The 22,086-nt window shown below is 42.2% G+C and overlaps 1 protein-coding gene across 2 annotated transcripts in view; it reads left to right on the top strand.

The window, feature by feature from the left end:
- The first annotated feature begins 359 nt into the window (after positions 1 to 359).
- Positions 360 to 22,086, top strand: part of ST6GAL2 (ST6 beta-galactoside alpha-2,6-sialyltransferase 2) — a 50,145-nt gene continuing 28,418 nt past the window's right edge. Inside the window, exons 1-2 of one of the 2 annotated variants that reach the window (XM_040056467.2) lie at positions 360 to 449; positions 1,194 to 1,260. In XM_040056467.2, the coding sequence (XP_039912401.1) occupies positions 1,228 to 1,260 (33 nt within the window). In that variant the 5' untranslated portion in view covers positions 360 to 449; positions 1,194 to 1,227. Of the gene's footprint in view, positions 450 to 1,193; positions 1,261 to 20,205; positions 20,310 to 22,086 lie in introns of those variants that run through there. The other variant, XM_040056468.2, reaches the window with a different exon arrangement.

Below are 22,086 nucleotides of genomic sequence, written 5' to 3'. Positions count from 1 at the left end.
CCTTCCCGAACAATGAGCCGGGACGGCGCGGCACGGCCCCGGGGGCGGCCCCGGCACGGCCGCCCGGGGCCCCTCCGCCCGCCGGCGAGAGCAGCCTCCCGCCCCGCCGCCGTAGCGCCCGGCCCCGCCCGCGAGGTACCGGGGGCGGGGGCACCCCCATCCCGGGAGGGGCCGGGCGGCGGCGCGGGGGGCGCCCGGCCGCGTGCGGGGGGCGGCTCCCGGGGCCGGGGGCGGTTGCCGAGCCCGGCCGAGCCGCCCGTGCCGCCGCGATCCGGCCGAGCCGCGGTGCCGCCCGCCCCCGGCCGCTGCCCGGCGCTTTGTGCGTGCGGCGGCCACCGGCATGCGGGGGGAGCGGCTCCGCGTGGGACGCGGCGAGGCGGAGCGCCCGCGCCGCCCCGGCTGCTGCACCTCGGGGGGCAGGGCCCCCAGAGAGCCCTGAGAGCCCCGCGGTACGTAGGGGCGACCCCGGGCGGAGAGCGCTTCCCCTTTTTTTGTTAATTTTTGGGGGTTTTTTTCGGGGGGGGGTGGGTTGTGATGGAGAAGGGGAGGATTTCTACCGTGCGGCGTTTGCTGGAAGGAAAGCCTGTAGGTGAAGCCATATGGGTTCTCAGTGGCATGGCTTAGTGGCTTCTTGGCTTAACTGTTTTCGGGCGGGGAGTGTGCAGGGTGTGTTTCAGGAGGGCTCGACTGCTCAAGAGAGCTTGAATAGATACGTTTAGAGAAGCAGCGCTTTCCAGGAATTTAAATGAGACCTTTTTTTGTGGTTGCTTTTCCAGGCTGTTCTTTTAGTTCTATATTTGCTTTTGCAGATTGCTCTTATCAATAGTTAGGCAGCTGTGGTAGCGTATAAAAATCGATGTTCTCAAAGGGAAAGCAGAAAGTCTCGGCGAATTCGCCTCTGCTAAGCGGTGTGGATCGCTTCTGTGGTCTCGTTTTATAATTTATCGGGAATGTTATAATTTCTAACGCTCAACTACCATTTCTAGTTTATTTTGTTACGGCAATGTGTTTCTTTTGGTACTGGAAAAAATTGGTTGGGTTACTCATTCAAGTCATTTAGGTGATAACTTGGAGGAACGTTTAGTCATCTCATTTCAGATGTGGAGGGAAATGCTAAGAGAGAGGCAGGAGGCAGCGGCAAACCTCAAGGTATAGGTTTTTGTATGTTTTTTAATGTGATTTTCCTTTTTCAGTCATGCAAACTTTCTGAACTTTAACCCTTTTGCAATGAAACCTTCCAGGAGTGGTGTCTGCATCCAGGTAAATTTAATACATATATATGTATGTATATGTATTTTTTTTTTTTTCTGTGGAAAACTTAGGTGAAAATAATTCAGCTGGTTTGGATAGTGTTGGGGCTGTAAGATATGGGGAAAGAATTATCACATTTTTTCCATTTAAAGATGGAGCTCTTGCAGTTTTTTGTAGGGTGGTGGTTTTTTGTTTGTTTGTTGTGTTTTGTTTTGCTTTTAAGTGGGTTTTATTATTTATGTAAATTTGAACTATGGTTTAGAGGTATTATTCTTTCATGGGCAGTTTCTGATTAAAATACTATTTGAATGGAAATCCTGCCATGGATCCCTACTAATTTTTTGTGTATCTTGCTAAGACCAACTGCTGCACTATTGGGAAAATATGTGCTGTATTTGCTGAATGAGAAGCTGTGATAAAGGGTCTGGAGGTGAGGTCAGGTCCTATCTGTGTACTCAAACCCAAGAACACTCAACACTGGTTTCTGTAACTTACAACTTTGTGGACACCTCTGCTGTAGGAGGCAGGCTCTTCTTTCAATTTGCTGTGGAAGTGCTGGATTTGAGATCTGGTAAGTGAAAACTTCAAACTTTGTAGGCAGAAGTCTTCTCTGCTTGAGTTAAGGGTGTCTAAAACTCCTAGAATGGTTGTCAGAGAGCTCTTTTCTGTTCTACACTTCATCTGGGCAGAGGACAGGATTTCCCAGCATTGTCCATGCCGCACATTTAGAGTAGGAGGATGTATACAAAATATTAGAGGTTTGTTGCAAAGTTACATCTATGGTTTGCTATGTGTTTTCTATCGAGGACATGAAAAGAAAGGCCAAACAATAGGAAGAGTGTTACAAAAACTTTTTAAAGGAGCTTGAAGAGATGCTAGGGTTGCATACGTAAATGTCATAGTGGAAAGATGTCATGGATAAAGTTGTGTGTTCATCTGATCTCTTGTTCTTTGGAATCTGCAAAATGATTGGTATATGCCCTCTTATGTTAAATGTAGACTTGTGCATAAGTAAAATCTCAATTTAAAATCGAGAAAACAAAATTAAAAGATAACCTTAATACTACAGAATTTGTTTGGGTTTTTTTTTAATTGCAGATTAGTTAAGTAGGGTAGAACAGCATCTTGATGTGGCATCCTAACAGTTGCATTGTGACTTGATGCTATGTGTGCTGCTTACTGCATGAATTATTGGGGCATGCTGACTTTTACATGAGTTCTTGGAATGCTACTGGCCCATCAGAAATAGTATGCAAATCTCTCTGCAGTCATTTTCAAACTGTGATTTGGAAACTTCACTGTACTTGCTAGGGAGTTGGCTAGCATTCTGCATAGAAGTACTTGGGCATATGGTATAGGTTCATTTTCCATGTATTTAGCTACTAATGGCATTAAAATAAGCCAAAATTCATTAAGTATCTCTCTAATAATAATTATCTTGTTAAGAATTTGCTGAAAATACTATTAAAATCACAGATGTATACAAAGGCTGTGTGATCAGTGTGAAGGCAAATCCAGGGAATAGGGTCAGTGGGAAATCTGTTGTTCTGCAGAGGTTTGCTAAGATGCTGTTGCTGCTACAAAAAAAGATTGGTTGCTCCTGTGGCATTGTGATTTTGGAACAAAGACGTAGGGACTTGCTTCGAGGAATGGAAAATCTGACTTTACTGCTACTTTTGTAATGAAGGGATCATTTTTGTTGAGTAAGGCTGTTGGCGTCCTCAGCCTAAAGGTTTACGACCCTTAAATCGCTCTTCCTGACACTAAGCAGTATCCCTTTCATGTGTTTGAAGTGTGTTAGAAAGGCTGGCTGGCAAGACTGGTACTGATGAATGAAAACGAGAGAAATTTACAACATCAGATACTTTCTTTAAATTATTTCCCTTGTTGTTAGTTATTACCAAGCATTAGACTGCCACACTTGAATATAATTAATGTAGTAAATGGCTTATTAGGCGCCATCTGAACTTTTGCCTTGTTTAATTACAGAAGCTTAGTGCAGTGGTGTGTGTACAATATTCACCCCAAATAATTGCTTTCAGACTTTTATCTGACTATGGTTATTTTTGGAGCAGCTGCATACATGGCTTTTCCCTGAACTTTGCACTTTTTAGGCTCTCTGCAGTCCTGACACTACATTTTCAATTTGCATAACTAAAAGCATTTGTGTTTTGATTTTGCTGGTAGTAATCCAGAGCAATTGTTCTTCATGCCATTTGTATGTTAATGTGTTTTGAGCTCCCTTAAAATTCTCTAATTCATATTTAGGTATCAATCAATCCATGGCACAAATGGGAAAGTTGTAATAATTATTTTCTTTCTAAAGTTTTTAAATGGTTACTGAAGTTAAGAGTATTTCTTCCAGTGACATTTTGTGTATTGAAAATTATGTTAGAAGCGTGAAAGGAGTGGCATGGGATGAAATCAGCACCACCAAGGATTTACAATAAAGGGTTCAGATTCAGCAAACCCTTCTTTGTGTGCTTAATTACAGATATTAATTTCCCAGTAAATGCCATATTCCTCTAGTAGAACTCATGGTGACATATTTAGAATGCAAGATCACGTGAAAAGCTGAGTACAGCTACCATATTATACCTGTAAAAACTCTTGATACTCATTACTGAGTTTGTGAACATTTTGTATTTTAGATCCATTTTTTTCTAATGTTCAACTATAGAAAACTGATTTTCTTGATCTGTAACACTTCTTAAAAAAATAATCTTGTAAAGAAATTCAGATTTCTTTTTATCCAGTCTGAAAATTTTACATAGACTGGAATCAGTGCTTCAATAGTTGGCCTTAAGGGCAAAGTATGCCAAAAGCCTTCCATTCGCTGTATGCATTTTTCAGAGATTGTCTCTTTCCAGAAGGATAAGCACTTGAAGAGTTAAATATCGAGGAGCTGTTCCCAGTGTTCTTGATGAGGGTCCTTGACCTTGGGAGCTTGCACCTACAGATGCTCTGGCAGACCTTATTGGCCTGCAGACCGTCAAAACCCTCTCTGACACCAGTCACTTTGGAGAGGCAAGTTCTTCCATGCTGCTGAAGATGGCCAGAGTCTTGCCAGGAGCTGGGGAGGTGGAACAGAGCTTAGCTGTGAGGTGTGGTGGCCTGGATTGCTGTTAGGTTTCACTGGAGATGCAGCCGTACAGCTGGTTGTGTGTGTGTTAGCGCACTGCGCTTTCTGGAAGTTGTGCTTAAGAAATCTAAATGTAAATGAAAAGTAAATGTTATTCATTGCATAGCCCTGCGGTTGTCATCAGAATAGGATTCGCCGCAGGTTTTGTATAGTCCACTGTTTATTGTATTAAATTGTACGAATGCTATCCCAGAGTAGGGTGTTACATAGCTGGGGTTGTGAAATGACTGTGAGTGCTCTGAGGTATGAACACAAAATCTTTGTAATAACCAAATGGCTGTTAACCTTGGAAAGAAAGGTTTCTTCTTCACATGTGATACGTATTAGTCTGGCTGGAAGATATGTGGCCAACCAGATACAGTGAGCTTAGCAAGACGGGGAGATTTGTTCTGTCACTTTCTGAATCCGTTATATCATTGATAGAGCCAGAGATCTGGAGCATGTAAAATTTGATGAGATATCTTTATAGGATCCTCAGTTTAAAGTAACTGTGCTGAGTTCTGTATTTAATTTTGGTAGTGGAGTTGTCTTTCTGTCCATCACTGGAAGGACTACTTTCAGTCTAGTCACTGTCATATTTGTTTCTTAGCAAAGGCTCTGGTCCTGTCTCTGTGAAATACCAAGTCACGTCTGTCCATGATGTTCTGAGTAAATACCTTCTATGTATAAAAACATAGTGATGTACTCTACAATCCTAGTCCAAAATGCTCTCAAACATTGCATTAATGGAGTAGCGAAGAATTTGCCATTCTCTTATGAGGCTAACGCCTAGGTGAGAAAATGCTAGTTAGGAGTGCTGTTTCAACACAATCTGCAAAATGCAGATATTTTATAATTCACTACACAAAGCAGGAGGTGTTCGGCTCTGGACTGACAATGGGATATTGGGCCATTCACCCTTATTCTTCGTCAGGGAAGGGAGGTCAGTAACAAATGAAAGCTGTTACCATCTGATGGCTGTTCAGTCACCTGTGAAATGTGGTTTCTAATAGACAGCTTTCCACATCACAGGATCAGCAACTGCAATTAGATGAGCAGAGCCAGCCCCCTTGTCAGGATCCTCATACATCATGCCTCATCTTAGCCTCAAGCCGATCCCGCCAGTTAAGTGTTTCCAAACACAGCCCAGGGACCCGTGATTGCTCCGTGTGCTGGTGGAGAAAGAGCGTGCTTATTGTCGAAGCTGTTGGCCTTTCTCTCCTAGAAAGGCTTAATCTGTGAAAGCAAAAAAAAGTAGATCCTACAGCAGCTTCCATGAGGTCTGGACTCCATGTGAATATGTTGCCTGCAAAATGTTCAAAGGCTTCACTGGGTTTAGGATTTCATCCTGTGGAAGCATTATAGAGGGCACCCTGTATCTCCCAGAGAAGCTAACTAATCACGTCCAGACGTGGCAGTAGTTAACTGACAAATTGGCTGAGAAGCCAGTGATTAATTTTAATGAATGAGTTTTCTTTGAATGCAAGCGTATGCATGCCAGTTGTAACGGTATACTTAGGCTAAAATTAGAGATTTTTATTCTTTAAGCTTCAAATCTGCTTGTGTATGATTATTTTTTCCAGTGTCTTAAAACATCTGCCTTTTGTGGAGAGTATCACTGGGGGAAGGGGATAAACACACTCTTTCTTTCTTGAAATACCCTAAATACCAATGAAACATTCAAAGCAATTTCAAAATTTTTAGTGCTAAGGAGTATTTAATATATCATTGTATCATACATTCTGTAAGGCCTCTGGTATCTTCAGAGAACCACAGATCTGATATCCAGTCCCATAAAGCTAGTGAAAGGTTTTATACCACCTTTAAGCGGGCTCAGGGTCTAGACCTCAGCGAACCCTAGTTTGTGTTCTAGTTGCTGGCGACTCTGAACTTGGGTGGTAGGAAACAAAGCTGCTAGCAAACTTATCTGAGTTGGGTCATATTTTGATGTATTGAGGAGCCTGCTTTTAAAATCAAGCTTGCTTGGGCTAAATATATTGTGGGATATGAGGGAGAAAGCATTAAGAATAAGAGGAGCATAGGATTTTTTTTTTTTTTTTTTTTTTTTAAATAAAGCAGTGTAGACTAGGTGACTTTTTTCCCCCTAAAGACAGTGGTGCTAACACAGAAATTGCGTTATAGTTGCGTAGGCACGAGGCCTTCTTTCCTCAGAACACAAATGTGGTCTATAGGAAGATCAAGCAGTGACTTGTTTTTAGACATTTGACTTGGATACAGTCTTGCAGATGGATGGAAGTTTGTGATCAGAGCGCCTTGACTCCACACGCAGATCTTTATTAGCACAGCTGAAGGGCGCCGAGTGTCAAGGGTGCCTTTGCGCCAATGAGTTAGCGTGACTTTAGCAGTGTGGTGTTTACATTTTCTTTATAATATGCCACCTAATTTTCAGAATCATATCATTCACCCATAAACCACATGTTCTGATATAAAGCATACTTAAAAGGTCTATTTAGTGGAAGGAGAAGTTTTACTAAGTATAAAAATGATTCCTTTGAAAAAATAGAGAGGAATGTGGCATTAACAAAGAGAACTCATTTTTCTTTTTCTTTCCTTTTTTTTTTTTTTAACATGCATAACTCCCAAGCACCCTTGGATTTAAAAGACATTTAGAGAAAGACCTTTAGAAAAATGGAAGTCTCTTTAAACATTGTTTCTTTCATTGTCTTGACAAACCTTGAAAAGTAGTTTCTGTAGCCTGCACATTTCAGAAACAGTTCTTAGGAGTTTTATTATGTGCTGAAACATATGTTTATAAAAAAGACTATAACCTGGTGGAAAAAGTGTCTTATAATAATAAACCTGTCGATGGGCCATATGCTGCCATCAGTATGTTTGAAAAAAATAAATTCTTCTACAAGTGTTAAGTGAGTTTACAGCCCGAGTGTTAAGTTAGGGTCAGACTGTGACTCGCCCTTTGTGGATTGAGAGGGGGAGGAAAATGCCTGCGGATCCTGCTCATGCTCTTTTCATTAGCTCGCAGGGCGGCAGGCGGGCTGGAGCTCGGAGCACCCTTCCCAAAGGGCAGTGGAGGCTGGAGCTCTGCGAGAGGCTTCCAGAAGTTCTCTTCTTGTAGCTTTTCCTTGGTGCTCTGCAGGTTTGTGCCGGCCCAGCACAGGGCTATGTATTTTGTAAAACTTGATTGAGCATTGTATGGTCTCTCCTGAGAAGAGAAAACCTCTGAGTTAGATTATCTGCATTTTAATGGAGACAGAACAGATATTTGAAGTTGGTACAAATGAAAGAGCTCTGATGAATCTCCAATTGGGTAAGAAATGTGGAAAAAAAACCTTCTTACTGGCTATTCGGTAGATAATTTTTATTTTCTGGGTTTTTTTGGTGATTATAGGTCCAGCTTTGGTTTTTAATGTAGGGGTCCTGGTCATTGCAAAGTATTTTGTTTTTGAAGAGCAAAAGTAAGATGCAGAAGGTCTAATGACATGTCATTCTTAAAAGGCGCTTTCTGTGTGGGATCATCTTTACTTTGGATTCACTTGTGTAGCTCCTGCGAATGGGAGTCATGCATGTGTGCATCTCAAAAAGCATAGGTCTCTTTGTAACACTGTTTCCATGTAGAAACTTACTTCCCTGGGAAGTGTTTTAATGGCCTAATGTTTCCCACCACTAGTCAGCTGTGCAATGCTTGTTTTCCTGGCAAGGTAGCAGGTGATAGTCATTGTCAAAGGAAATATCAAAGGCTAAGGAGAATTGTTTAAAGTAGTTGACCATGCTGAAAGCTGTCAAGTGATACATGTGGTTGCCATAGTATCTGTTATCAAAATCAAAACTGTGAACCGAACAGTCCCCATCAGGAGTGAATTCCATACCCACAGTCTTTCCAGGGTTCATCAGACAAATTAAAAGTTTGCTCAGGGGAGCAAATTTGCTTCTTGAGGGCTGAAATCTTCCCTCTGGGTGTTCCTGTCCAGAAGTCTAATGCTCCATGCTGTGTCTATGTGTACAAGGCTCCTGGTCCAGAGGAGCGCCTTGGAGACCGAGAGAGTGGAGCAGAGGGGGAATCTGCTGCGGCAGGAGCACCCAGACGCCAGCACACATTCTGCAATCAGCATGGAAATGGAAAATAGATTGGATTAGTAATCCGTGGAGGGTCGGGAGCTACGTGGATGATCACTGAGAATAATTTTTGAGTTCATCAGAGAGTAAGGCTAAGTATGGATTGAAGGAGAAGGAAGAGGACAACAGTAAGCCAGGGGAGGAAACCATCTGTGTCTGGTGTTCACCTTTCCAAGAGAAGAACTTTGGTACTGGTGAGGGTGGGAAGCACTCCAGGACCATTTCCCTCCAGCTTGACAAAATGTCTCCCCATGGAATCTGTAAAGTCCAGCCAAGTTCTTACACCCAGCCGGACCTGAGGGAAGGGTCCTGGGCTTCTGAGCTGCCTCCTGAGCGCAGCTGATGAGGTGATGGAGGAGCCTGCAGTGGGCCAGGCTGGCTTGCCTGCGGCATGCAGAAGCCAACATGTGGTGTTAACAACTGCAGCGCTCAGAATTTGCACAAACCCACACTTAGTAATAAAATAGCCTGCAACTAGTCAAAGGCACCAGTAGTAGCCAAGCAAATTTGGAATGTCTAAGCCAACCATTTATAAGTTATGGTGAGCCAAAAAAAATTAGGGAACAGTCCAAGAAATGGAGAACACCTCACTTTTCAGGAACTCTCATATCTTCAAGATGCCTTGGCCGATATACCTAAAACTTTCCAGAGGAGCTTTCCTTGGCACGAGACCACGACTCTGAAATTTCATGTGACTGGGTTTTACTTTGTTGAAGTTATGAAGGTTAAAACCAGAGTTTGTTATAGAAAGCTAATCTTTCCATTAGAAATGTTTGTGCATAGTTAATATTCATTCCAATGGCATTGTTCACCGCTTGTTCAGACTGATTGTACTTTTGCTATTTATTTCGGATTTTTTTAAGGATGAATTCAGAGCAGTGTAGGTTGGAGCCAAAGTGTGCATGGCTGGCTATAGGCACATGTGGTAAGGCAGAAGCATTAGCCCTGTAACTGCTGGAGAAGAATTTGCACTTGGAGTCCTACTCCCACCATACTGTCTCTGAGAGCTTTTTGGAGTGTCTGGTTTGAGAGATCACCATTTCATACAGCTTTTCCCTCTCTGCTCAGTAGAAGAGAGTATCTCTCTTGGCCTAGTTATACTCTCACCTCGAGGCAAAATGTGTTTCTGACTGATGGCCAGCTTGGCATTGAGGATTTCCCTAGTGGCAGCTCCTGCTGTGGAAATCTGTGAGGATGGCAAAGGCGTAAGATGGGGATCAGTATTCTCCATGTGTGCTTTTGGGCTGCCCTTCATTGTGTCCAAAAATCTGTAGGCTGAAATATCTTGCATTCAAAATTGCAAGATTTCAGATAGGCATTAAAAAACAGAGAGAAAATATTTGTGGGCCTGGAAGTGCCTTTAATTTTTCAAGTTAGAGGCACCTTAGCAATGACTTTTGTACAAGGTGGGACCTGGTTGTGCACCAGTGCTTTCCTCTGCTCTGGCTGCTGTTTTCTGAATGATATGAAGACCACAGCATGCTATTGCAGGTACTTGCTATTGCTGGATGGAGCCAAATGAGCAAAGGTCTCTAAATATGCTGTATTTCAAGACATTTAATTAGTTTGATTGAGCCACTGCATAAACAGAGAAAGCAAGGCTGGAACAGATGTCAGGCTGGAAGGAGCCCTCACCCTGAGGCAAGGGCTGAGAATGTTCAAAGTCACTGCTTATCTGTATTTTTTTATGGGGCTTAAGTTATAAAGTTCCAGGAGAGCCTGGGCAGAAGTCAGGAGGTGCTGCTCCTGAAGAGACAGGGCGCTGTGCAGCACTGTTTGGTAGGGCTGTCTTTTAGGCAGGACCACTCAGCACCTGCCGAACTCTGCAGTCGATGAAGCACCAGGAGGTGCTCTGTGTGTCTGTGCAAAGCCAGTCTTTGTCCTGTTTGCTGTCTGTACTGCTACAGCCTAGCAGCTGTACCAGGGGGGCATGCCTGCTTCTTACCTTGAACACCAGACACCAAAAATACAATTGTTACAGTAGTTTACCTTGGGTTCATTCCTGTAGAAGGGTATCTGCATAAAACACCGATCAGTAGGTTTTCTATTTGCTCCAGCCATTTATTATTAGGAGCACTGAAAGGACCAGCAGAGTCAGCTAAAAATCAATGTGCCTCTATATAGGCAGCCACTGAAAAGGGTGCAGGGTGCAAGTAATGTGATCACAGCTACTTAAACCAGTGGTCAGGTATACACTACAGTCTACAAAAGCTTCAAGCAGGAGAGAAATCCTATGGAAAACTCCTGGACAGGGAATTAAAATAATGAAATCTTACAGTCTCTGAAACATATATTTCTCTTGCAAGGTCATAAGGAGATAAATAGGACACCAGTGCTAGGTAGAGCACACTGTATATGTGGAACTTTGCTTCTGTCCTGTGTGACATTAGGTTTGGGGTTTTTTTGTAAAACAATGACTAGTTACAGTTGAAACTGCCCTGAGAATTCTTCAGGTGATGATAGCACCAAAACCTGAACCATCAAAGCGCATATGCAAAGCTAAATATGTAGATCTGAGGATGCATCTTTTGACTGCTGAGTTAGCTCAGGTGTATATCACTGGAGTGCCTGCATAGTGACTCTCTACATGATTTCTTCAGTAAGCAGGACCTTGAAGGAGTTGGTCACTTCAAAGAATTTTTATCTCCTTTCTGGAAATAGTATGTCTGCACTCTTCAGGCTGTGGAGCTGCAAAGTTCCGAGTTACTACTGGTGCTGCTCCATCCTGTGCTCCCGGATGAAAGTTTCCAAGGAGTTTCCAATGAACCCGTTGCACAAGCTGAGAGAAGGAATAGCAAACTGCAAAGCCTGTAATACTGCAATATTATAGTATTGTCTACTGCTGCAATAACCCTGCTGTGTTTGGAAGGTCTCAAGCATACCAGCACCATGGTTAATCAGTCAAGCAGCCAATAGTAATTCATAGCCTTGACTGCTGAGAAATTCAGCATGGCTAAGATAGACATCTGATCCAGCTCAAGAAAGTAAAGGCATCTTCCCACAGCAGTTTGCTTTTTGACTGAGGTGCTTTAACCCTGTTTCTGAATTTTCTCACTTATTTTCTAAAGAATAGTTTTTAAAGTGGGACTAATTAAAATATTAATTAAGTCCTTGATATTAGTTCCTTATTTACTGGCTTTTAACATTTTAAGTAAATAAGGTAGGAATGCTAACAGCCAGACAATAATAGAACCATGAAAGGGCAAGAAAGCTTTTAGATGGACCGGCTGGGGTTTTGAGTGCTGAATCTACCTTGTAAGTATGTGTTAGAGAGTGTGAAGTTTTCCTTCCCTTACCACTGAATTAAAGTCAGCATCTTTATATGTGGTATTTCCCCTCAATTGTTTGGAGTTGGTTATAAGGCAGAAGAGTGGTCAGTAACAGCAAAGCAACAAGAGTTCCTCATTACACTGCTGCCCAAGTTTCTCAGAAAGTAAAATTCAATGCCACATCAGTTCCACTGTGGTTTAGGGATATAAACTGAAACTGAATTTTTAATTCAGAGTTCCTAAACAAAAAGTTAGGGTTTTGTTCTTTGAAATGCAGTATCTTTTTAAGCAAAAGATTCTGCTCATTTATTTTCTGCCCATCTGAAGTGAAGTTATGAAAGAAGACAGTTGCAAGTCCCATGTATGCAGAGTACTTAGGGAAAATGTCAAGTGACTTGGAAACAGATATGCTAAATAAAAGTGCCAACAAGAGAAAGAGAAATTGGGTCAAGACTTCTAGCAATACGATTGGTTTGTACTTCTTGGGAGTTCAGAATAGAGGTACTACTTCTAAATTTTTGAAATTGAGGGGTGATTATAATGATATAGTGATGCCAGAGGAGGCACATGACTTTAATCTGGAGTTATCAATCACTGGCTGAAATGCTGGAGAGATAGGAGCAGTAGAGAAAGTACATAGAGTACATAAGGTATTCATTATATTAACAATAGTATTTTTCCAAGAAAGACAATGCTTTTAGGGAGCTAATGTCATATACTAACAGTCTTTTTTTCCCCTGATTCTCTGATGCCCAATCCAGGTGAATTGATTTTAAACTGAATTGTACCTGTTTTGTACAACAGTGTGCTTGGCAAAAAAGTGATGTATTAGAATTCACATAAACTTGGATTCTTCATGTCCTGGAAAGGAGACTGTATATGTTACCCACTGACGGAAACATGGGCTCCTCTACAGTGTGCCCTTGGGCATGTTCTGTTTAAGTGTCTTGAAAATACGTGATTATTCTTCATGTGCTTGTCCATGCTCCGTTTGTTTATGGAGACCATGACATTTACGGTATCTGCAGTCTGGAATACGGCTTTTGCCATGGCTTTTAATGATTATCTCCTTTTACTAAAAAATCCCTAGGAGGTCTAGGCAAGGCAATTGCATAGAACACTTAGCAAATACAAATTGTTAACTGCATGTGGTGATAAAGTTAGAAAACACTTTAAAGAAATCAAACTTTCCATTACCCTGATCTGAACCATACAAATTCTTCTCCTTTAATTTCTCTTCCCTCATGGTATAAAAGCCTGCTCATTCTTTCATCAAAAATGATTCAGACCTGAGGGACATTTGCAATTTGGAAGTAATTAGTAAATAAGTCAGATAAATACTGCCCATTGAGATTTGTGAAAGCACATTGGATAGGATTCTTAAAGAGCTGTATCAAATCTGAACAATTAAAGTTTAAAAAAAGTTATCTCATTAGTATGATAAGTCCATTTTATCATAAATTAGGTCACTGTTAATAGTTTCTGCTGCTTTTGGAGCTATCTGAAGAGGTTTGGGGATCTGAAAAAGTAGTTAAAATAAAAGAAAATCTGTAATAGCACAGCATCTTTAGACTAAATTTTGACAGTGTCCAGATTCTGACTTGCAGTGAGATCTTGTTTGTTGCAAATACTGTCAGAGGGGTTCTGGGTCCAGAGCTGATCCTCAGATCTGTGGGTGTGAGTACTCGCTCCTCCCCATCTAACTTCAAACAATATTTCTCTTGGTTCTTGTAGGGCATAACATATTGTCTGCCTTCTTGCTTAAGAAAAGCTCTGTGGTGCTCATTTACTTATGCTGAAGTCAAAAGCCCTAGATTCTGTGGCTGTTACTGTTCACAGCTTTGGGCTCTTGAAGTGGAAAAGTAGAATTGTTTGTGTGTTTGAAGAGATGTGTTTGAATTAATGTGGTTTGTAAGTAGACTGGTCAACAATTGCTCATAAATTCATCTTAAAGTCTTTATATCCCTCTATTTAAATGTCCTTTCAGGATTGTGAGGTGCTACAGAATTCTCCTGTAGTTCTTCATCAATGCACTGGTGGGGTTATGGGAACACACAAAGTTCTGCCATTACTTCTTGAGAATAACCTGGTGTCTCTCATGACCTTCCAGGGTCTGTTAGATCTAATATCAGGTTTCACTTTGGAGGGTCTATATAATGAAAGTCACTACAGTTACTGGAAGTACTATGAAACTATACAATGCATTAAAGTGGGTTAAAACATATATACTGTTCCCAGATAGATTTCCTTTTGCTTTATTGGAATGGTGAATTTGGGTTAATCGAGTCTCTGAACAGGTTTGGTGATTGATAGGTTTACTGCTAGTGGCAGGTGTCCTACCTGATCACCAGCGCCTTGCTGTACTGCTTCATGTCCAAATACAGATTCCTAAGAATTGTACTCTTTTCCTAGGGCAGAACAGGCACAAAAGACTGTTTTGCGTAGATACTGAAAATTCTGAAAGAGTTTGGAGCAGACTGAACACAGCTCGACACCAGAACAAGACTCTCGTCACTGCTTGACATCACTTATGATTGCCTCTGATATATCTATTTGTATTTTTATACTCATCTTTAGTATGAACTTCAATGCGTTTTTCTCCAACATTCAAAAATACCTAACAACCCAACAACCCAGTCTGATAAAAGTCAGAAAATTTTGCTTTGCTTGCAGTTATCCTGTGTAGTATAGTCTGTATCTGCTATAGAAGTTTTAGCTGTTTGTGAAATATCTCTGTTAACACCCTGACTAGAAGTGTAGATGTAAATCAGGAAATAAAAGCAAAAATCCTGAAAATTTTAGAAATGTTAAGCATTAGTTTTTAGATCAGCCTAACATTTTTCCCCATTTATTTACTGTCTGAATGGGATTGAAGGAAGGCTAAACCCCATCAGCGGAATATATTTGACAGGATTGGGTGTTGCTGAGGAATCAATCTATGTTAAAACAAGGATTTCTTTGTGAGAACAGTCTCTTTTCATGTTGGTAGAGAGAACCTTCTTCTGATTGATTTAGAGCAGTGAATTGGCTTTACTTTGTTATTTCTCTCATGCCTTTAGCACGTAAAAGCTGCAGGCAAGGGTTGGGGTTGTATTATCCTAGGCAAGGGTCAAATAAATGTTTCATCTCCACCCTTGCAAACTCTTTGCCTAATTCTCCCAGTGGTTGGTTTGACTGCTGCCAGGAGGAGAGGAGAGTTTCAGATGTTTTTGACATCTTGATGAGAAGATGGCTACATTCTGTGCTGGGCAGGAGGATGTGCTTCATCAGCACCTTCTCAGCAAATGCATCTACATCTTCTAAACAGAGTGTGCAAAAGGCAGGAGTTTGCATGTCTTGGCTGCTTAAAGGGAGTCTTAGAAGGAGGGCTTTTTAATGAAATTGGTGGTATTTCAAAGGCCTTCCTGTTGGCTGAAAACCAAGAAGTGCATAGCCAGCATTTGAAATACTAAGAAATATTTTAATGAAAATTTTGATTATCCTATCTGTTGAACAATTGAAGGAAGGGAATATATTACATATATGCAGGTTTGCTTCAGGTTTTAAAGCCAGTATGGCACCAAATAAACCTCTGCTAAGTATCTTGGAAAGTAAAATATTTACTCTTTCACAGATTTGTTTGTAGTAGCCTGTAGATCTCAAAATACATGGGTTTATGTTTTGTTCTCTCTCACGATGGTGAAAATTACCATCAAATGGTAATTCTACAGTTATATCCAGTGAGGATAGCCTCAATCTTATCCCATTCTTCTAACTTTTATAACAAAAAGAACTAATGTAAATAATCTTGGGAGCTAGTCAGCTCTGTCTTGCTTCTCACTTACCTCAGTTTCTCATTGTTTTAATGGTGTCAGAGCTTTCAGAGAACCTAATTTTTTTTGGTGCTATCTTCCATCTTGTAAAAGCCAGTTGTGTTTGCAGGGAGTGAATGGCAAGTGCTGGGGGAAAAGACTTCTTGTGTGCCGCACATGGGCATCAGTGATTGACAAACGGGAAAATGATGAAGCTCCCACTCAACAACCTTAATTTGTCACTTTTGCTCATGCTAGTTTCATGTTGGTAGTTGTTAGAGATCCTGTTTCTCTGTAAAATTTCCAGATGGATAGGATTCAGATTTCAGTGGTTCATGTCAGGTTAGAAACAGCTGTATCCCCAACAGAAGAGATTTCTGTTGATCTAGTCACAGTTTAAACTAATTTTGCCCACAGCCATGCATAAAACGGTGCCAGAATGGAGAGAGAAAGAAAGAGAGGGGGAAAAAATACCATACTACTTCATTTTGTTTTAGAAAGCCAACCAAAATATCCCAGCTAGTGTAGGTTGGCTCATTATCAGCATAGTCATGTTAAGTATTAAAATATACAAAAAAAAGGGTAAAATTGTTCCAGTCCAGGAAAAATCATTTTTAGATGGTAATGTAACAAAGGGCTAAACTGACTTCATCCTTCAGTTTGGCAAGCCTTCTTCCTGGGTGAAATTTTTCATTCAAGCTTTTAGGCTAAGGCAAATAAGCACATAGAAGGCATGTTGTTTGTATGTATATGTATGAATATACAGAAATGAGATGTTAACAATGATAATTTTCTAAATATTCTCCTACAATTACTTTGCTAGCATAAACAAATGGGAACTGGCACTGAGACGGTGCTGAGTAATAGGGAACAATTTGTTTAACTTTGTTCTATATTAGAGTTTTTGAACAAGAGCTGAGTGGCTTGCTTTCTGGAACAAATGTAAAAAGACATACTACAGTCTAATAAAGAAGTTAGTAATTAAAAGGAAAGCAAAACTTCCTACAGTGTTAAAAACATACAGTAAGAACATACTTGGCAGATGTAAAATGTACTGCTATACAGAGATGTGGATAATTAGTATATCTCAGAAATGTTGCTTTAGAGTGGAAAATCAAAATTCTCCAATCACTTCTGCCTGGAAGAGTTAGTGAATTTGGTCAAGTTTTTTGTGATGGGATTGAAACAGGTCTTTTGTAACTGTACTCTCTGTTCATATGTGTGTTAGTATAAATGTTTCCTTCTTTAAGGAAGCAATTCAGATTGCCCTTTTCCAGGGCAATTACTGCTGTATTAAGTTCAAGTAATATGGCATCTAAAAACATTTATGGAGCAAAGAAAAGAAGCCTTTTATTCTAACCTTGCCAAGAGCAGAAATAAAACGAGCTGTTGTGCTGGAAGTGTAGAACTGCATGAGGATTTGTAACGTCCTATTTCTTGTGGTTTAGTCTTGTGTGCAGCCTGAGATTTGTGTGATTTAATGAGACTGTGATTCGTTTATCCTGTCAAGCTTTAAATAAAAACCCTCAAAGCACTTCCTTCCTTTTTTGAATCATGTGTTTTTGTAAGAATGGTATTAAAAGCTGTCCCTTAAAAAGAGGGAGGGGAACCTGATACAGTTATGTATGTTGGCTGGATTTTTTTTTAGTCTGTTTTATTAGACACCGAGTGGTATTATCCATTTCTCTGTGCCTCTCTGTCTTCTTGTGGTGCATTAAGAGGTTCCTGCCATCCTGTTCAGTTACACATGAAAACAGAACATAAGCACAGGCTGCTCCTGAACTCTGCTTTTGAAGGGGAGAATGGGATTAAAACCTTTTTCTGTGGGTGGGGAATAAGTCCCAAAGAAAGCCAGGCTGTGCCAAAGATGGGCATAAACTCCTGCTTGTGTTGTGTGTCCTCAGGCACCATCCATGCCTGTATTTTGGAGCATTCCTGCACATGGTGTGAAGTAACATTCACAGGGGAAAACACGTGCAACTCTTTTGGGTACTGATCCATTGCAAAGCTCAGGCAGAAAGTGCCCTGGTGCAAGGGCTGTGTTCCACCTGCAAGGACCAGAGTCAGTGCTCCCTGGTTCCCTTTCCCACTCACAGGGGTGGCAGGAAGCAGCACAGTGACCTGGGAGTGGCCATCCAGAATAAGGGGGAAAGACACAGCGTGGCTACTGCCACTCACCCAGGCTTCCCATCTGCTCAAGGAACATGGCAGCCTCTTTCCCATCTTGGGAGGAATAGGGTAGGATGCTCAAGTCCAGAGCCTTCCCTCAGTAGTAGCAAGGCTCTCATGGTGCTTCCCCAAAGGGAAGGATGTGATCATTCTGCTGGGAGGAAGTTTTTGCTTCCAGTTCTCATCCCTGTGGGGCTGAGGTGTTGCTGCCTCTCTGTCAGGTGTTGTTTTGCTCCTCCAGTAGCACTATGGGTGTAGTTTATTTTCAGTCTCTCTGCCTTCCTGCCCTCTGTGCTGCCCTGCAGCCAGGCTTCCTTCTCTCCTGGCCCAGTGCCACAGCGTCCCCCAGCCCCTGCTCCTTCCTCCCTGTGTTGGTGTACAGCTCACTTCCTCCTCACTGACCTCACTGCAGCAATAAAACTAAATACCTTAATAAAGTGGTTATGTATGAGTGGAGGGTGCGCAAGTAAGCGATGGCCATCAGTCTGGTCACCTTGTTTTCCACACCTGGCTTTTATCTCCAGCCAGCTTGATGTTTCAGTCTGCACAGCATTCAACTACCTAGGACCTTCATGGTGATCAGATCCCCTGGGAACAACTGAAGCTCCTCTGCAACCTGCAGTTTGTGAAAGGGAGGAGAGCTGCACAAAAGTAGCACAGAAAAACCACATGCAGCTCTGTGGTTTGATCTGCAGAGGAACTACTGACGTGTAAGAATGGAGCCTGCTGGGATGGTGTTTGTGCAGACCTAGATCCCTCCATGACTGTGCAGTGGCATGCTGAATTTCACTTTGGAAAAGTGACTGGCACTGTCTTTGGATATTTGCAATGGTTTCATATTGACGTAGATACGAGTGGATTTTTTTCCCTCTGCTGTTTGGATCAGGAGACAGTGCTGTGGCAGCTGAAATATGACCAAAACCCATCCAAAACATCCAGCTGGTCGATCTGCAAGATGAAGTAAAGATACTTCATCTTCTTCTTTACTGTGTGTGAGGGCATGCTAGGGACTGTGGCCGAAATGGTGGTTTCTGCACCCATGTCCTGTGGTGGAACCAAACTCTGCTGGCATTTGCAGCAACTTGAAGCAGCCTCGAACCTTTGCACCTTGCTGTGAACAGGGCCAGGACACAGCAAAGGTGTGGCAAGAGCAAACGGCATAAAAAGGGGTCAGAAATAGATAAGGCTGAGTGCAGGTAGTACATGGCTCTGTGAGGCATTCCTTGAGAGGCTGTGGGGGGGCATTTGAGTTATGTTGTGAAAGCTGCTTGTCTTCACACAACTGTGTGACACCTCTGCCCCTTTGTAGTTTTGATTAAAGAGCCTGGAAGTGATTTACACTGAAGTTGTACTGAATTTCACATGAAGCGGTATGTAGTACATTTCTATAGAAACCCTAAGTTAGAATAGCAAGACTGTGGTCAGCTCATAACCAGTCTAGAAAAGCCAGAGAGGTTCAATTGTCTCCCCTGACCTGAAATTTGTGAGGAAATCCTGGCCAGAGTGGTGGATCTTAGGGCATGTCAGAGTGAGAGCTGCTCTCATGGCTCCTGAGGAAAGCTGCTGCAAGTTGGAGGTTGACCTGCGAGGTGCAGTCAGTCACTGGGGAACCCGGTTCTCCTTGACCATTGCTGCTGTGTCAAACATTTCCACTGCTGGTGGGAAAGTCTGCATGTGAAGGATCGGAGCTGGAGTGGCTATTTTTACTTCCCTCCTGTCAGCCCACACTCGGACAACCTGTATGTGGGCTGTGGGAAAGTGATAGCTGGCTTCAATGCCAGGAAGCTTGAACTTGATGATGGAGCATGGAGACTAGATATCAGATGCATAGAAGGTAACTTTGACCTTCCACTAAGCCCTAGAGATTGATGCATCTAAGCCTCTGTGCTCCTACATAATAATCTAGGACACGTTCCTTGGCAGAAACCCCACTGAGCATTTCTCCAGCTGCAGGGTTGCCAGCTTGAGTGAGTTTTACTGCAAGTTTCACTATATTTGGCAATTTTCTTACAGCCTAAGCTCCTGGAAATGGGTCATTAGTAAAAAAAAAAAAAAAAAAAAAGGTCGCTTCCCTCCTACCCCCTTTAACTTGAAATCTTAGGTTTTATCAGAGGACCTAAGAACAGGCACACTGCCTGCCTGGCATCCTTAGAAGCAAGAAGAGAGGCTGCTCTTTCCAAAAGCTCTGACTTGGGACATCTGGCTCACATTTGGTAGGTGATTCAGGTTAGCAATATCATTATTTGAATACCTCCCAAGGAATTTTCTCTAAGTAGATAATTAAATATAGGTTTAAAAGGCCATATTGGGGAAAAAAAAAAAATCCTAATTCAGATTTCTTTGGGTGTTTTTTCGTTATTTCAGAAGACAGTTTCTTAAGCTGCCACAAAAAATACTGAATGCAGCTTGACTCCTGTGAAGAAAAGAGCCAGATTCATCGGAACTAACAAGGAAGTTGTGCAAAAAGAGATTCATTAATTAGGAGGCCTAATCAGAGCCAATAAGACAAACGTGCAGGCCATCCACAGACAAGTACACATCCTTTGGCAGTCGCCACTCCCCACAGGCCTGCCTGTCTGCTGCTGCCGACTGTACGCCTTCCACCGCAGAAACGAGGTGATAACACTAAAACCAATTTGGCACTTTCCACATGAGAGGACGAGTGTATTCCCCACCCTGGAAATGCAGCCTCCAGCTGTCTTGCCCTATGCCAGAGCTTTCTTAATACTCTGGAATTAGCTGACTAAGAGATGAAGCAAACTAACGGAGCATTTGCTATCTGTTCAGGCCGCCTAAGCTTTCCGTCAAATAAACCTTGGTCTGGTTGTCAGCCCTTTGGGAATGGTCGCCCACTGCTAACATTTGCTACCCCAAATAACCCCGTGGTGACCTTCGCTGCAAAGCTGCAGCCAAGAAAAACCCTGTTTAACATAACAGTGCACATCTTAGCACATCAACTTGAACCATCCTGACCTCTGAGCTGCCAGGGTCTGTACAAATTAATTTTAACAATAGTCAGTGTTGAAAGGAAGGAATGTTTCAAAGGAATTAAAAAAATCTCCCTTATCCATCTCTTCTCATTTAAGAAACAGTCAGGAGGCCTACTTTAGAAAAATGAAAAGTGCTCCTTGTTGCAAAACAATGGGCTTTATAAAGGGAGGGGGAAACTCTTTGGTTTCTTGCAACTTAGAGTGGCAAGATGAAATTTCCCACAAGTGGGTGCTGCTTCTGGAAAATCAGCCTTTAATTTCCACTGGGGAATTGCCTTTATTTCCTGGGATGCCTCAAAGATACCACTGGGGTTTGCCTTTCTTTTTCATAGCTGCTGCTAATACCTCTATTAAGGAAATAAGTAAGTCTTCCCTTTCTGCCCACTTCACTGGTTTGTACCTTTCCTCATGTTTTCCAGGGCTTTTGTGTGAATGACCAGACTGGGAAAGGAGAAGAGCCATTCTCCATAGGGTAGTTGGAACTTTAATCAGTTAATGATTGAAGGAGCCCATCAGAAGGGAGACACATAGGAAAATGAGGTCTTCAGCCTCTGGGGCAAAACAGGCTTATCACTTCTGCTGAAGAGGAAGCTGGGTTGGGTTAAGTCTCAGTTGTTTCCCCCAGGGGCAGACTTATTCGTCTGCTCCTCCTCTGCAGCAGCTTTGACTCCAACAGTCTGTAAGTAGGGAGGATTCTTACAGCAGGGGGGGTGAAGTTGGAGACAATAAGGAATGCTAATGTTAATTTAAAAACTTGTGTAGAATTGCTTTAACAGTTTAAGAGCTGTATGTGGAGCATAGGTAAAAGAGATGAAAGGTTATTCTTGAAGCATCCAGTGGACTTCAGTAACTGCATGCACGAAATTACCTGATTTTATTTATTTAGCCAGTGTAATTCATTGCAATTGTCGTTTCTGGTTTCCTACACAGATGCTTTTCTCTTTGGAATTGAGATGTGCTGCTGAAGGCAGCGCAGGGCAGGAATCCAAGTGCATCCCCTGATGGTGCTGAGGAAGATACCCCCTTGAGCAGCAGAGGGTCTGCTGCCAGCAGGAGGGTGGTGGGGACCATGTGGAAGGGCTGCCCTCTCCTCCCAAGCGTTTTCAAAGCCAGCGACTGTGAGGTGTGAGAAGCTGTAAGGTCTGAGGGGGAGAGGACTGGATGTTTAGTGTAGAGGGAGATAAGATAAACTGATATTTCTCTGAACTTAGTGCAGCTTTCGACACACAGCCTTCAAGATTCTGTGAGGTTGTAGAGGTCGTCTTGCAACTAATACAGTAATGACCTTGAATTTGCTTCCAGCTCAGCTGTACTGCTGGAGGACAAGGCATTTCTTGTGAGTAAAAAACATTAAAGCAGCACAGAGATTTGCCTGCATAGCTCCGGTCTTCAAGAGATTTGGG

The sequence above is a fragment of the Hirundo rustica genome, chromosome 2 (assembly GCF_015227805.2).
Source record: "Hirundo rustica isolate bHirRus1 chromosome 2, bHirRus1.pri.v3, whole genome shotgun sequence".
NCBI classification, from domain to species: domain Eukaryota; kingdom Metazoa; phylum Chordata; class Aves; order Passeriformes; family Hirundinidae; genus Hirundo; species Hirundo rustica.
The sequence above is the reverse complement of the archived record's forward strand: the minus strand, read 5'-3'. Positions and strand labels throughout refer to the sequence as shown.